Raw genomic sequence first — 14,720 nt, 5'->3', positions numbered from 1 at the left:
TTAAAAAGAACGATGTCATTAAAAATAAATTCACTCATGATAAATAAACATCTTTAAAACATTCATGATTCACTTAAAGATCTATTTTATTAAGAAATTATAAATAAGTGTCATTTTCATATTTAAGTTTGAAGATATATATATATATATATATATATATATATATATATATATATATTAAAAAGGTACTAAGATTGTAGAAAAGATATATGTCAATTTGAGTGAAATATAAGGAGAACAAGGAAGAAAAAATGAAAAAGAGGGAGTCAAAATGAAAATTAATAAAATAATAGATGAAGAGAAAGACAAACAATAATTGGAGTGGATATTAAGTATCTAGGCAAAGAGATTAAAATAAACAATACACATGAGACTAAATCTATTTCTATTTATCATTAACAACTCATCACTCTATCAAAGAACTGATACTTCATCCAACTATATGAGATCTATTTTACTAATACTATGTGGAACTAATTCAAAAAAGTCATAAACAAGTGTCCATTTTCACATTTAGTTTTTAAGAAAGATATTTTTTAAAGAAAGGTAATAGGATAGTAGAAAAGGTGTGTGTTAATTTGAGCAAAATAGAGAAAATAAGGGAAATAGGCGAATAGAAAGAGCCAAAATGAAAATTAATAAAAAAATTTGAGGAAAATAAAGAGAAATGACAAATGGAGTGAATGTTAGGAATACAAGCAAAGGGAAAGTGTTAAAAATAAACGGTGTAGATGAGGCTAATTCCAATCGTTCTATCATTAACAACTCATCACTTTCTAGAAGAAGCATATTCATTTCTTTTCATTTTTTCTTTTCTTCTATTAATTCGTATTTCTACCAAATGCACTCACCGATCCCATTTTACAAAATTACCTAACCCGTTTTCTTTCTCTTTCTCTCTCATCTTTAATGTAACAAATAAATAATAATTATTTTACTCTATTTCTATCGGTATACTGTAAATAAAATTTATTTCTCAAATTTTGAATCTACCTACTCTCTCTCTCTCTTTTCAAGGATCCACTATTTATTTCTTCATTGTCGACTTTGACACTTATTCTGGCTCTAGTTCCATTTTCAACCACAAACACCATCCTTTTCCCTACCAAATCAAACGACATGCCTACTGCTCCTATTTCAGCACGACCTTCCAATCGCCCATCATATGAAGAGGTAAATTGAGAATTGCATCTCAAATTAACCAAAAGAAAAATAAATTTTTCCTCTTTGTATTTCTAGAAGATTCTTAATTTTTTCTTTTTTATTGTTGAATTTGTTGTGTAGATGATTTATAGGGCAATTGAGGCACTAAAGGAGAAGAATGGGTCAAGCAAGAGAGCGATAGGGAAATATATAGATCAAGTGTACAAGGACCAGTTGCCATCAACTCACTCCACCTTGTTGACTCACCACTTGAAGCGTTTGAAGAATAGTGGGTTTCTTGTCATGGTCAAGAAATCTTACAAGCTCTCTAGATCTGCTCATGTTCTTGCAACCACAACTTTTGCTGCCCCTTCTCAAGCCTCAAGGCCCAAGGGTCGACCGCGTAAGGTCCAATCCCAGCCTAAAGTTGAGGTTCCTGATGAAAACATGCAATTGAAAGTTGAGCCCATGTGGCTTACGTTTGGGCTCTCAGATGAGCGCAAGCAAGCCCAGGGCAGAAGGAGATACCCAACTCGTCCAAAGAAGAGTATAGTGCCTAGAGAAGAACATTTTGGCCCAACAAATGTAGCCCCTGCGCAAAAAAAACGTTCGCCTAGGTCTCAATCTGAAAAGACACTTAATCTTCCTCCTAAGACTAGGTCAGTCAAGGGAGTTGCTGACAAGCCCAAGAGACACCCAGGTCGTCCACCTAAGAATCATTCACAAGCGACTCAAATTCCTTTAGATCCAATTGAACCTATGCATTCAACTAAACTGCCAACTCAACCAATTAATGGTGATGTGGTTGCTCGCGTGGCTTTAAGGCCACGAGGACGACCAAAAAAGAATACTGTAGTGACGATGGCTGCTATTATTGCTGGTGCTCAAGGACAAAGTTGTAGGTATGACCACAATGGTGGTGGTGGACAAAGACAAGGAAAAGGGGGTAATGGATTACCTATGCAACCAAGAAAATCCACTGGAAAGCCTGTGGGTCGTCCAAAGAAGGTGATACACATTTATTTATTTATTTATTTATTTTTACTATTGAATTGACAATTATGTTATTATGTGATTTGTTTTTCTCATTTTCAACTTTAAGGTATATTTTATAAATAAAATATTTTGTTGATAATAATTTTTTAAAATGATTTAAAATATTTTGATATCTAAATAGCTAGAACTTGTAGTATATCAATATGCACTAAATTGGTTGCATAAACATTATTTATTACCTTGTCCTCTTTGACTTTTTATAACTCTTTTCTTTTTTATATATTTACTTAAATTTTAAAATTGAAAGTCTTATTTATGGTTTGATTTTTTATGTGAGTAACTAGTGAGAGAAAAAAATTGCTTTCCATTAATAAAATATTAGGTTATATAAATCTGTTGTCTTTTAGTGCATTGCTTATTGTATTACGCGTGGATCATGCATGTTTAAAGGTGGATTTTAGCATCTTTCCTATCTTTTTCAAAAGGGATAGGAGGATAAATTTTCCAAAAGCTAGCATAGTTTTTGTAAAAGTTTCTTATCGTTGATCTCATACAAGTAAAATCCAATGGTCAGCATTTAAAAGTTAAAAGGTTCACACTTAAGTTGGTTACCTATTATACACTCTTAAAGGTTAGAGATGTTTTAAGTAGAATCTTTGTTCTCCGCGTCCTCGTAAAATGATTGTAATAAAGAAGTCATTACATTGATAAAGGCTCACTTCAAACCACCACCGATCATAACTTTCCAGCACACCCTAACCTCTAATGACAAATGTTGTCAACTCAACCCAACATAACGTTCCTATACTCAACTCTTTCTCTTCATTCCTCATACTTTGATTTTCTTTTTCTACATCTAGGTCTCTTTCTCTCTCCCTCCAAAATTAAATTTCTCATCTAAGTCATTGTTGAATTTGTCATTTCATCTTGCTGAACGTGATGATTTTTCCATAAGCGTCACACTGTTCTTGCAAAGTGGACAGGTAGCACATTATTGCTTTAACTATTGGTCCGAAAAATCCTTATGAAATGTGTTTGCAATTCAAGTTCCTCACATTTTTCCCTTCCTCAAATTCAGTTTGCCATATATTGTTTCCAAAATGAATGCAAATATAACAAATATTAAAAAATTCACCTACCACACAATTTTTCAAATGACTCCCATAAAATGTATTGAGGATGGGCAAAGAATAGAAATGTTAGCACTATACAATCAGAAATATTGCAAACTTATGCATTTTATGTTGGAACTGAAGATGACTTTCTAGCATTAATGTGGAATTTAATGAGTGAATTTTTCAGTTAAGGAACTTTATGATTATATTGTTCATGTTTGAAAGCACTTCTTATAACTTAAGAAAGTTGCTATTTTGTTTAGGCAAATACTTGAATTACTTTACTCTTGTTATAAGTCCTGCCTCTTTTGTTTTGCTTACTAAATTTATTGATATTCTTCTTTGTATATTTGTTTGCCTCATTTTTGGTTTGAAATGGAACAACTTCTTCCATTAAAACTTATGTAGAAAAATTTTCGTATGCTTTAACTTTTTTGTACCCCAGATTCTTATTGAAGTTGCTATATTTGTTTCTTGACTTGAAGTGCTTGAATTTCTTTATTATTGTTTGATTATGTATATATATATATATATATATATATCTTATTTGCATATTCTTTAGCATTATTTATGGTCGGATAGGGAGCCGTTTTTCTTGGTGCAAGTGCTATAATCAAAATTGGTGTGATTTAAAAGTTATTTTGCTCCCAAAACATTTTTTTTTTAGATTTTGGAATTAATTTCAGGTCTTAGCTTTCTAAATTTATTGAAATTGTTTTCAATTCTACGTTGTTTTTTGAAGGAGGGGGGGGGGGGGGAAGAGAGGTACAACTTTATTTTTGTGTTTCAAGTTAAATATTTGAATTCCTTTATTAATTTTAGATTTTATGATTTTTTATTAGTCTTGAATATATTATTGATGTAACACTCTTTTTTCAAATTAATCCTATATTTATATTTGTTTTCAAATTAAACCTTGTTGATTGTTGTTGTAACATTGTTTGATTAGTAGAGAGACCAAATTAAAAATGATTGCCATAACGTGTTTGGTCTCTACATATAACATGTTTTTTTTAGTTTGGTTATTACATTTGAAATTTTTTTAACCTTATTTGATTAAGAACCAAAAATATGTTTTAACTTTTTCCTTTTCTTTCTAAATTTATATACACTGCTCTTATGTGCTTGTTCTATCGCGTCACTTTCGGTGGGTTAGGGATCAACTTCTGCTAGTGCTTCTCAAAATGCTGCTAATGGAGGACTGAGGGGGAAACTTGAACACTTCGTAAGTTGAAACATAATCATTGGTTTGAATAGTTGTTTGTCTGTCATGTTTTTTGAAGTTGTTGAATTTCATCCTATATTCATTAATTTGCAGCAATCAAAAGTCAAGCAATCTGTTGCAGTACTTAAGCCTCATTTTAACAAGGGAAGTCCAGTCACTGTGATTGCTGCTATTAAGGAGTTGGAAATGCTGGGAACTATGGACCTCAATGCACCATTGAAGGATGAGGCACTTCCACAGCCACCAAAACAGCAACAGATTCCCCTTAAGAATCAGGCCCATGCTAGGAAGAATTAAATGGTCTTCAATTTGATTATGAACAATTTGTGCTAGTGCCTTAACATGGCACATGGTAGCAAAACTTATTATTCTGAGAGTGAACTAACTCTCCATTTTAGTTTGTTGTGTGATGTTTTTAATTTGACCCATGCATGAGGTACTTTCTGGATTTTAGACTATTGATGACTGTTATTTAAGTAATATTTGTTTGACTTTGGTACTTTATGTTTGTCCCTTCATGTTTTTTACCTCTCTATTTAATCCTCTCTTTTGTTTAGTATGAGGTAAATCTCTCATCTTTTGCCCCTTTCTTTGTTGGAATTTTCTAGTTCTTATTTCTATAGGCATCTTGCTTAGGTTATGAGATTGTTAGCCTAGAAGCGAAATGTTGAGATTGGTAAACTTTGAATAATATGCTTGTCAGAATCTCTACTTGCAACAAAGCCCAAGGTTAGATTGAAAACAAAAAGAACTCAAACCTATTAGAAGATGCGATTTTTTTCAATAAGAAAATGCGAGACAGTGGCTGCTAGCTAAATTGATAGCATCTGCAGTGGTTTTAGCTGCAACAGTAGCAGCATTTAATTGTCAAGTTCTATTCTTTTTTAGTTATTATATTTTTATTTTTATATTTTGTGTGCAAATTCATATCATTTATGACTTTTTTTTTTAAATAATTAGACATAATTTATTTTAAAAATAACTAGAATGAAAGTTATTTTGTAAAATTGAGAATTAAAGCAAGATTTTTGTGAGGTTAGAGACAAAGACGATGGATGCTTATAATTTGATAGACTAAAGTGAATGTAATACGAAGAAATTTTGGGTATGCATTGAGACCACATACATGGCATATATGAGCAATATGATATTTTATTGTTTAAAATTACAAATATTTATTAATTTAATTCTTAAAATAAAAAGATTGAAATTGTTGAAAATCAATCAATTTAAGTTTTTCAAAGTATAATCAGTCAAAAAGTTCATAATAATAATAATAATAATAATAATAATAATAATAATAATAATAGAGTATTTATTTTAATGTATTTTATGTTTTTTATTAATTAAGTTCATAATTAATTAACATGCACAAAATAAAAAAATTATATATAGTATATTTTTATTTAAAAAATACAGAATTTAATGTTATTTAATGTGTTAATAGTGTTAAATGCTATAATTTTTTACAAAAATTTACCTTATATAAATTTTTATCATGTATAATGATATTAAAAAAAATTCAAAATCTCCTTCATTTCTTCTTATAACTATTCTTTCTTTTTCTCGGTCACCCTGCTTACACATGTATAAAGTTAATGAGGCAAATAATAAGAAATATTATTGTTTGGTGGAAATTAAATTTGATATGATAAAAATAATCAAAATAAATATAAAATTTAAGGCAAGGGTCAAATCTATAAAGCTATAAAAGGATGAAAAACGAATAGAATTTTAATTTGGTTATTGAAATATAGGTTCTAATTTAGTTACTAGAAAAAAAATGTTAAATTAGTTCATGAATTTGAGACGTATCATTTATTTTAGTTCATAAAATATAGACAGTTCTTTAATTTAGTATATAAAAAAAATTAAAATTAATTCTTGCATTTGTGGTTTGTCATTTATTTTATTTCAAAAACTAAAATTTGTTAATTAATTTTCACAAAAATGGAAACATGACACATTAAATACAATGTAACACACTAATCATAAAAATTAATATATATATATATATATATATATAATTTTATTTTCATTCAAGAAATAACATGAATGATAAATTATACATTCAATAATCAAATTTAATATTTTTCTTTTAAATAAAATATTAAAAGACTTCTCCAAAATGAAGTTGTAATGGGTGAAAAACTTATCAAGATTGAACTTAGATTCTCTCTTGCCACTATTCTGTAGAGAGAGAAAGACATAAGATGTAAATATAACTCCAACAAAATGATAAAATCATTGTTAGAAGACTTTTTTTGTCCAACTATTATTAAAAGTTTAACGAATACAAACAAAAATCATATAAGCCCATTGGATCTCTGTAGGCCCATGGAACAAGTCCATTTAATTAATATCTCAACTCTATTTTATCAAACACATTTTTTTTTTTTCATTTGAAATAAGTTTTAACCTTAAAATCTTCTCACAAAATTAATCATATTATAACACGTTAATTTTTTACATTTGTATTTAGTTTTTAGATAAAGAAAACTGTTTGATTTGTGTTTTAAAGATAAAAGTGTTATTAAATATTTTTTGAAGGATTCAGACTATCAAATAATCTTTTAAAGATTTAATTTATTTATCACATTAGACTTTTAAAGATTTTGTTATTAACCGGTTTCCTATAAAGATAGTTCATTAAATATTTAAAATTTTATCATATTATTTAAAAATAAATAAAAAAGTAGTGAAGAAAAATATATAATTCAAGGATAGATTAAATTTGAAAGAAAATTAAGATTTTACTAAATTAATCTTCATAAATGATTAAAATAGTGGTAAATTAATAATAATAAAAAGTAAACGGTTAATGTAACAAGGATTCAATTTTTTATAAAATTAATTGATAATTTAAATTTTTAAAAAATATATTTAACATAGCCCATCTATTAAATATTTTCTCTTTTAGATATCAATCATGGTATAAAATGACAAAAATAACTATATATATATATATATATATATATATATATATATATATATATATATATATATATATATATATATATATATATATTAACTGCTCAGTCCCCATGGTCCAATCAAGATGCAGGAATTTTCTTTTTATCACTTTGAATTTAATAATGTAATTGAATAGATTGAACTTAAATGCAACGTTGGATTCCAATAGCATTATTTACATATAATTTTACATTTTAATTTTAATATAGTAAAACAAAAAATGCATTTAGCATACGCTACTTTATTTTTTATTTTTTTGACTTTGGTAAAATACTAAAGTGGAAAGTATAAATATGCAGATTTGAAATTAATTTAAAAAATAAATAAATAATATTAATTATTTTACTATTTTCAATCCATTTATAAAAAAATAAGCATTTAATCCATCAAAACTAATAAAAAAATTAATGTCATATATTTACATTCTATTTCAGAAATAATAATAATATAAATAATTAAATTAATGTATTATGCATTAAATATATATATATATATATAATTTTATAAATAAAAATAGTATTTCATTAATATAATTTTTATAATAAATTAGAACAATTAATACATTTAAAAATAGTTTTAATTTTAATATTCAAGACAAAAAATTAATAATCATTTTTTATAAATAACATTTAATATAGTGTCATTTAATAATAATTTATTATATTAATAAAAATATTATTTTTTAAAAATGAATTTAAAATATTTATATTATATTTTAATTAATTAATAGTGTAAATTTTCTATTTAAAAAAATATATTATTATTTTTTTAAAATGACGAAGTCCGTTTAATTATTTATTATTGATTCGTTGGTCCATGCTCACCCCAATCAATTCCTGCCGACAAAAAATTTAAAAAAACAACGTAAAAATTATTTTTGCTCACGAGCATGTTTTCTTTTATCACATATTATAACAATTTTTCAAATTTCTCACATGAGTTGAGAATACAAAAGAGAGAAAAATAAAAAGTAGTAAATGAAATATATATATATATATATATATATAATAAATATAATTTTAATATATTGTGAGTTTAACAAATTTTATATTGTTAATTGATTAAAATATTTTATAAAATTAATATTTATATTAATTATTAAAATTTAATATTTTTTGCTAATATAAAATCCATAATATGTTTAAATTAAATTTTAAAATGATATCATATATATATATATATCAATTTATTTTATTTTTAAAATATAGAAATAGAAATGAAGACGACCACACGAATTTTCTAAGGGACTACTTTATGACATTAATAAATTAGGTTAAGACAAACGTAGCCGCCCAATGCCCACCTTCACTCAACCAATCTGACTCATTTATTAATCTTATTCTTCCCTTTTTATATTTAGTATCATATCACATGTCACTCTTTCTTAATTATTTTATTTCAATATTCTTTCTTAACAAAACCCTATATCATAAATAAAATTTTGAGTTTTATGTAGTATTTAATTTGTTGTTTGACTTACTTAACTCGGTTCTTGCTAAATAGCTCTTTAACAAAAATTATTTTAGAGTCACTTTTAAAAATCTTTTATCAAAATAATTTATACATTTCTCTGCTGGAAAAAAGTTTATAAACACCAATAAAACAAAAGAAATGGATATATTAATTTGAAAAACATAATAATCAAAACGGGTCTTAAACTATTTAATGTCATGATGGTATAAGAATTTTCTTTGTGTTTATATGAGAAGTAGCATTGTTAACATAGACTATTATCCATTATCCACCATCTCTTCCACATAACTTACTGTATATACCTCCATTGTTTTAAATCTTATCCGTGAATTTACTTTGACTTTAGGCCTTTATATATATATAAAAGGTTGGTTTAGATTAAGATTAAAGATGAGTTAGTTCACTTTTTTAGAAAGTGATTAAGAAATATTATGCTAATTTTTTTACTAAAAGATATGTGTACTTATTTGTCATTTTTATTAAATTATTTTATTTAAAATTAATTAAAAATTATATTTTAAATATAAAAATATACTTTTTTAAAACTAAAAATTCTATCAACGTCAAAGATTATTTAAAAGTTAAAGAAATCTAAGTTCGTGCAAGTCTATAAAATAAAAGATTTGTAATATTTTTTTATGCTAACAACTAGATTATGACATAGCATATAAGTAATCATCTCTCATTTTTAGCTATACTATGGTAGATATGGAGGGCTAAAAATGTGGATTGTATTACTGAAAAAATATCTTAATTTATAAAATTATGTTTGATATTATAAACTTTACTAATCAACTTCATTTATGTGAACTATAACACTTCTATCCTTATTTCTCTTATTTTTGGAAAAATAAGTATTTTAGTATAGAGTTTTTCGTTCAAACGAGATATGTATCGTTCAAGCAAGACAGAGTCTTTTTAAAATAAGCTTTTTGGAATATTTTCGCTCAAATGAGATAAGTTTCACTAAAGAAAATAAGAATAATATTGTCCAAACTGTCTCCCAATACAGACAAGAAGGTCTCACCCCTATAGCTTCACAGGAAAAATTTGAAAACTCTTTATATTTATTATCGCTCAAACAAAAATATATAAAAAAAAAAAGTTGAAAAATCATTATGTGATTTTTTCGCTTAAGTGAGAATGATACTCAAATAAAATTATAAAATAATATGCTAAGAAATTATTTATAAAATTATATGCATGAAAAATATTATTATGATATCATAATTATCAATATGAAATTTAATTTGATAATAAATTATTATACTTTATTTAATATTATTTAATATACGAAATTATTTTAAATATTTAATATTATATAAAATAAATATTTTAAAAAAATAATAATATTTTTTAAAGACAATGGGTCTAGCTATAACTCACCTAATTTAAATCTGTGAATTTTTGAACTTTATAAACTTTTTATACAATGATATTTTTTTATCTTTAACCTATATAGATTAGTGCTAAATTAATTAAGACTAAGCCCATTTTATACTTGGTGAAAAAGAACTAAATTACTCTTAGATTGTGTAACTTTCAGTTTCATTCATAATTTTGTATTCAATGGTGAGCACGATGTAATAGCTAACGTGCGGTTTCTTCAAATTTTAATAAAAGTCAACTATTATGATAAACTAAATCAATAATAAGAAGTTTTCTAAGCAATTGCGTATGACAAGTAATGCTCACTTTGTGGAGTAAACATCTTCAATTGCTTAGAATACAAATTTAACTACTTTATTTGCCTTGGCGCTGAAGATAGAGAATGGATACACGTTTTAATTAATATTAAATTTTTATCCATTGTCATTTTTTTAATTCACTGAAAAATAAAATACAGTCATAACTAATCCTTCGTTGAATTTACTTTCATTGGTATGACATTTAGCTAACCAAAATTATAGTATTAGTATAAAATATTGTAAAGTTATACGATTAATTGATGCACCATAATAATATAAATTTTTGTTCGTACAGAAAATTATTATTTGCACGATAATTTTTTTATAACACATTTCTATCAAATTCTTCATTTTATTTTCCTTCTCTTTCTATCGAAGTAAGTTATAAACAAATTTATTATACAATTATCGTTTCTCTTATATGTATATCTTACTATTAATATAATGCAAATCAAGTGTTACTAACTTACTATTAATGTACAATATTTATAAGTTTAATCTTTGCTAGATAAAAGTGACACTAATAAAGTCAATTTTAATCTTTAATACCTTTTTTTTCCCTCTATTAGTACAATAGTATATGATACTCTTTGGTGATTATTAATTTATTCAATTATTATATAATATTAAAAATTTTATAAAAAAATATTATAAAAGTAATAAGATAGGAAAGAAAAATATTTTATTTTTTCAACTTTTTATTTTTAATTATAATATTTTTCCTTTATTTTTTGTTTTATCTTTCAAACAAATTTTGTGTAAAATTCTTCACTGTCATACCACAAAACTTAAATGCACTACGCCAAAATGGAGATCTGAGAGTGGTTCCATTTTGAATTAGAGAGCGTTAGAATTATTCTAAAATCTTGCGCTATCTGATGTATTATATTTAAGAGAGTGGTTAGACAAGCGCTATCTAATGTTAAACTTATAAATAGAGCGGTTCTGCATGGAATTGCTCTCCAAAGTATAAATGTAGACTGCGAATCTGAAATTTGAAATTGATTTTATTTTAAGTTTTCTGTTGCAAAATAAAAATTTATTATTACGTTTAAATCAAAATTTGGAATTGATTTCTTTGTGAGTTTTCTTCATTTTTATCACAAATCAAAATTGAATCTTGAGTTTATATATTTGGTGTTAACCAAACAGTCCACATCTGCATGAACCAAACACAAGTAAGCAGAGAAAAAAGAGAGAACAAATTAATAAGATAATTTTTAACATTAATAAAGAGAAAAAGAAAGAAAGAGAGAATGGATGATTCACCGTTAACAAAGAGAAGAAGAAAGAAGTACCTACAGATGTCAAAAATTAGTGTAAAGAAGATAAAGATCGAGCAGACTAACACATAATGAAAATGTATCTACAGATGGGAAAAAAACTAATTTGTTAATGAGAGAAGACGAAGAGAGCATACTAACAGAGAAGATGAAGAAAATATAAGAGAGTAAAGAAAAAACTTACAGTGAAAGAGACAAGTTTGTTAGCTAAAAAGAAGAAATGCGTTGAGCATGTTTATTTATAAATGACTTTAATAACATTAAAGAGCAGTTCTTTATTAACTAGTCTCCAAGAATGAGATTAGAGAGCGGTTCTTTATTAACCACTCTCTAATGTGTACTTTGGAGAGTGGTTAATAGAGAAACGCTCTCTAAATATATAATTACAAAATAATTTTTATTAACCGCTATTTAAGTTAGCGCTCTAAAAGCTTATTTATGGCGTAGTGATGGTAAGGTAAAGGAAAGCATTGAGTTATTTTAACAGTTATGCATATCATATAAAAAATTAGCAACACAAAGGGATGAGTTATTATGAATGGGATTTGGTTCAATTGACACATAATTAGTCTCTTTTTTTAAGTTAGAATTTTAGTTTTAAGTCTTTTATATATATGTGAGCTAAGCTCATTATATTATAAATGTTTCTTATTCAAGCATGAAGTATATTTATTTTATACAATAAATAAATAAATAAGTTAAGCCACAACTTAAAATTAATTAGTATTTGAATTAAGTTAACGTCACCATTCCAAAAATTGCTGAATTTATAAAATAAAAAGCACGTGATTCATTAAAATTTGGCTTAATAAGGAATGTTTTGTGATAGGATTTGAAAACTGCTTGAAAATTATGGATAGTTGAAGAAGGAAAGCGAAAGAGCAATGTTGTTCATTCATATTAGAAGACGAATATAGGAGATAGAGCAAAAGTAGTATTTGATCACAAACACCTCATAGCATATTCTCTAAGTAAAGCAAACCCTTTGAAGGGCAAATGCGGGTCAAACCAACCTTCCATCAACAAGAGAGAAGGAATTAAGAAAAAAAAAAGATATAAGTTGTGAGTTTGTAATATTTTTCAAAACTTTTAGTTCCAAATTAAAAAATATATATCATTGTTTAAATTTCTATTTACATTTTTTTTACTGGGATTTTAATCTGTTTTTACGATAAATTATTTTTACTTTTTAATATTTAAGAACTTGCTTAGTAATTAACAGTGTTATACAAAATAAATGGATTGAAAGTGCTAACAAAATTAAAGTTAAAAAGAAAAAATAACTTATAATCCCAAATTCAAATTCAACTTAAATATTTGGAGGAAAATTTTTATTATCTTGTAATTAAAAAAAACTACAAAACACAACTCATGAATATATATTTATAACTGAATATCAATGTTAGATTTTGCAAATAATGATGGCAGTTGCAACTTTAATTAATTGTGGATTTATGCTTGAGGTGATTAAAGAATGGCTACTAATTAACGCTATTCGAATTAATATTGTACCAAAAAAAGTTGAATCAAATAGTCAACGGGGTTGCTTTCTAAGTTTCTGCTAAGGGCAATTAGTGCAGAAAATTTACATTTTAAAATTGTCCATGAAGATCATAGGTGGCTTGAAAAGAGCATGTGCCAAGACAAGCTCCAAGAATTAGGAATACTAAAAAGACATTAAACAAAATATTAATAGTGAAAGCTCTCATAAAAATTAGCAGAAAACTGTGATCAATGACATCGTGAACATTAGGGTAAAGAATTTTCTTAATTCCTTCTCGCCAAGTTTACTCAATATTAGCCGTTTCCTTGCATCATCTCATTAGCTCTATATCATATAAAATAAGCCATACTAACATGCTATGACACCAATTTTCGAAGATAAACATATGGCTCATAAATGCATAGTTGATTTGAATATTTGGAATTTAAACACATGTGAACCCAATTCCTCCTCCTTTTTTGCAATATTTGGATGAATAATGGTCATGTAATGTCTAATTCTAGAGGGCAAAAAACAATCAAAAGTGAAAATCTATATTTAAGGACAGGATTATTTACTTAAAAATTTATACATATTCTTTCAACTTGTTCTGCTGAGAATGAAAGGAAAAGAAAAGAAAAAATAAAGAAAGATTTGAGCAATCATATCCATATGATGAATATATAGCATTCCATATAATACATGGGTAGACTTGTATATTGCACATTGCTTGAGCAGCTGAAAGAGTAGACGTTAGCATGTGGCCAGGTTTGACTTTCCAAAACCCTAAAAATGTCTTAATTGGATTTTAAAGATAAGGAAAAGAAATGAATACATCCTTTAAATAAAATATGGATTTTATTGGAAGAGATCTTTTCAACATGTCATCATTTTGGGCATCTCAGGTGAACTAAATAATTATTTAGAAAATAAAATACTACTAAAAAAAAATATTTTAAGAGGATGAGAGCTCCCCTCATAATCCCTCTTAATTAGGGAACCATAAAATACAGAAAAGAGAGAAGAAGGCACACCTTTACATGTATTGGTGTTATCTTGATCAACTACTTTTCTCCATCTCACCCTGATTTGGATAAAAAGGATGCATCATCATCCCAAAATAAAACTTGTAGTCAAGATTCAAGAATATGAGTATTCATTTTTAGTGAACCAGAAGAAGTAAACCTTTGAAAAGCGGTGTATTGGGTCCCTATCATTTTGATAAATGATAAAATTATGGGTGTAAGGATTAGCAGCAGTCACTGTCCTTCATGAGTAAAGACTTGTTGGATGCAGACATGCCATGCCTTGGCCAATAGAACCAATGGTCAACATTAAAGC

At 26.3% G+C, this 14,720-nt stretch overlaps 1 protein-coding gene across 1 annotated transcript; it reads left to right on the top strand.

Moving 5' to 3' along the window:
- The first annotated feature begins 1,119 nt into the window (after positions 1-1,119).
- Positions 1,120-4,776, top strand: LOC113866754. Its single transcript, XM_027501555.1, has 4 exons — positions 1,120-1,173; positions 1,285-2,151; positions 4,411-4,479; positions 4,573-4,776. The coding sequence occupies exons 1-4, from the start codon at positions 1,120-1,122 to the stop codon at positions 4,774-4,776; spliced, it is 1,194 nt and encodes a 397-aa protein (XP_027357356.1).
- Positions 4,777-14,720: the final 9,944 nt, after the last annotated feature.

Source organism: Abrus precatorius, unplaced genomic scaffold (assembly GCF_003935025.1).
Source record: "Abrus precatorius isolate BTA unplaced genomic scaffold, Abrus_2018 Scaffold5, whole genome shotgun sequence".
NCBI lineage: Eukaryota > Viridiplantae > Streptophyta > Magnoliopsida > Fabales > Fabaceae > Abrus > Abrus precatorius.
This window is presented reverse-complemented; position numbering and strand designations above follow the sequence as displayed.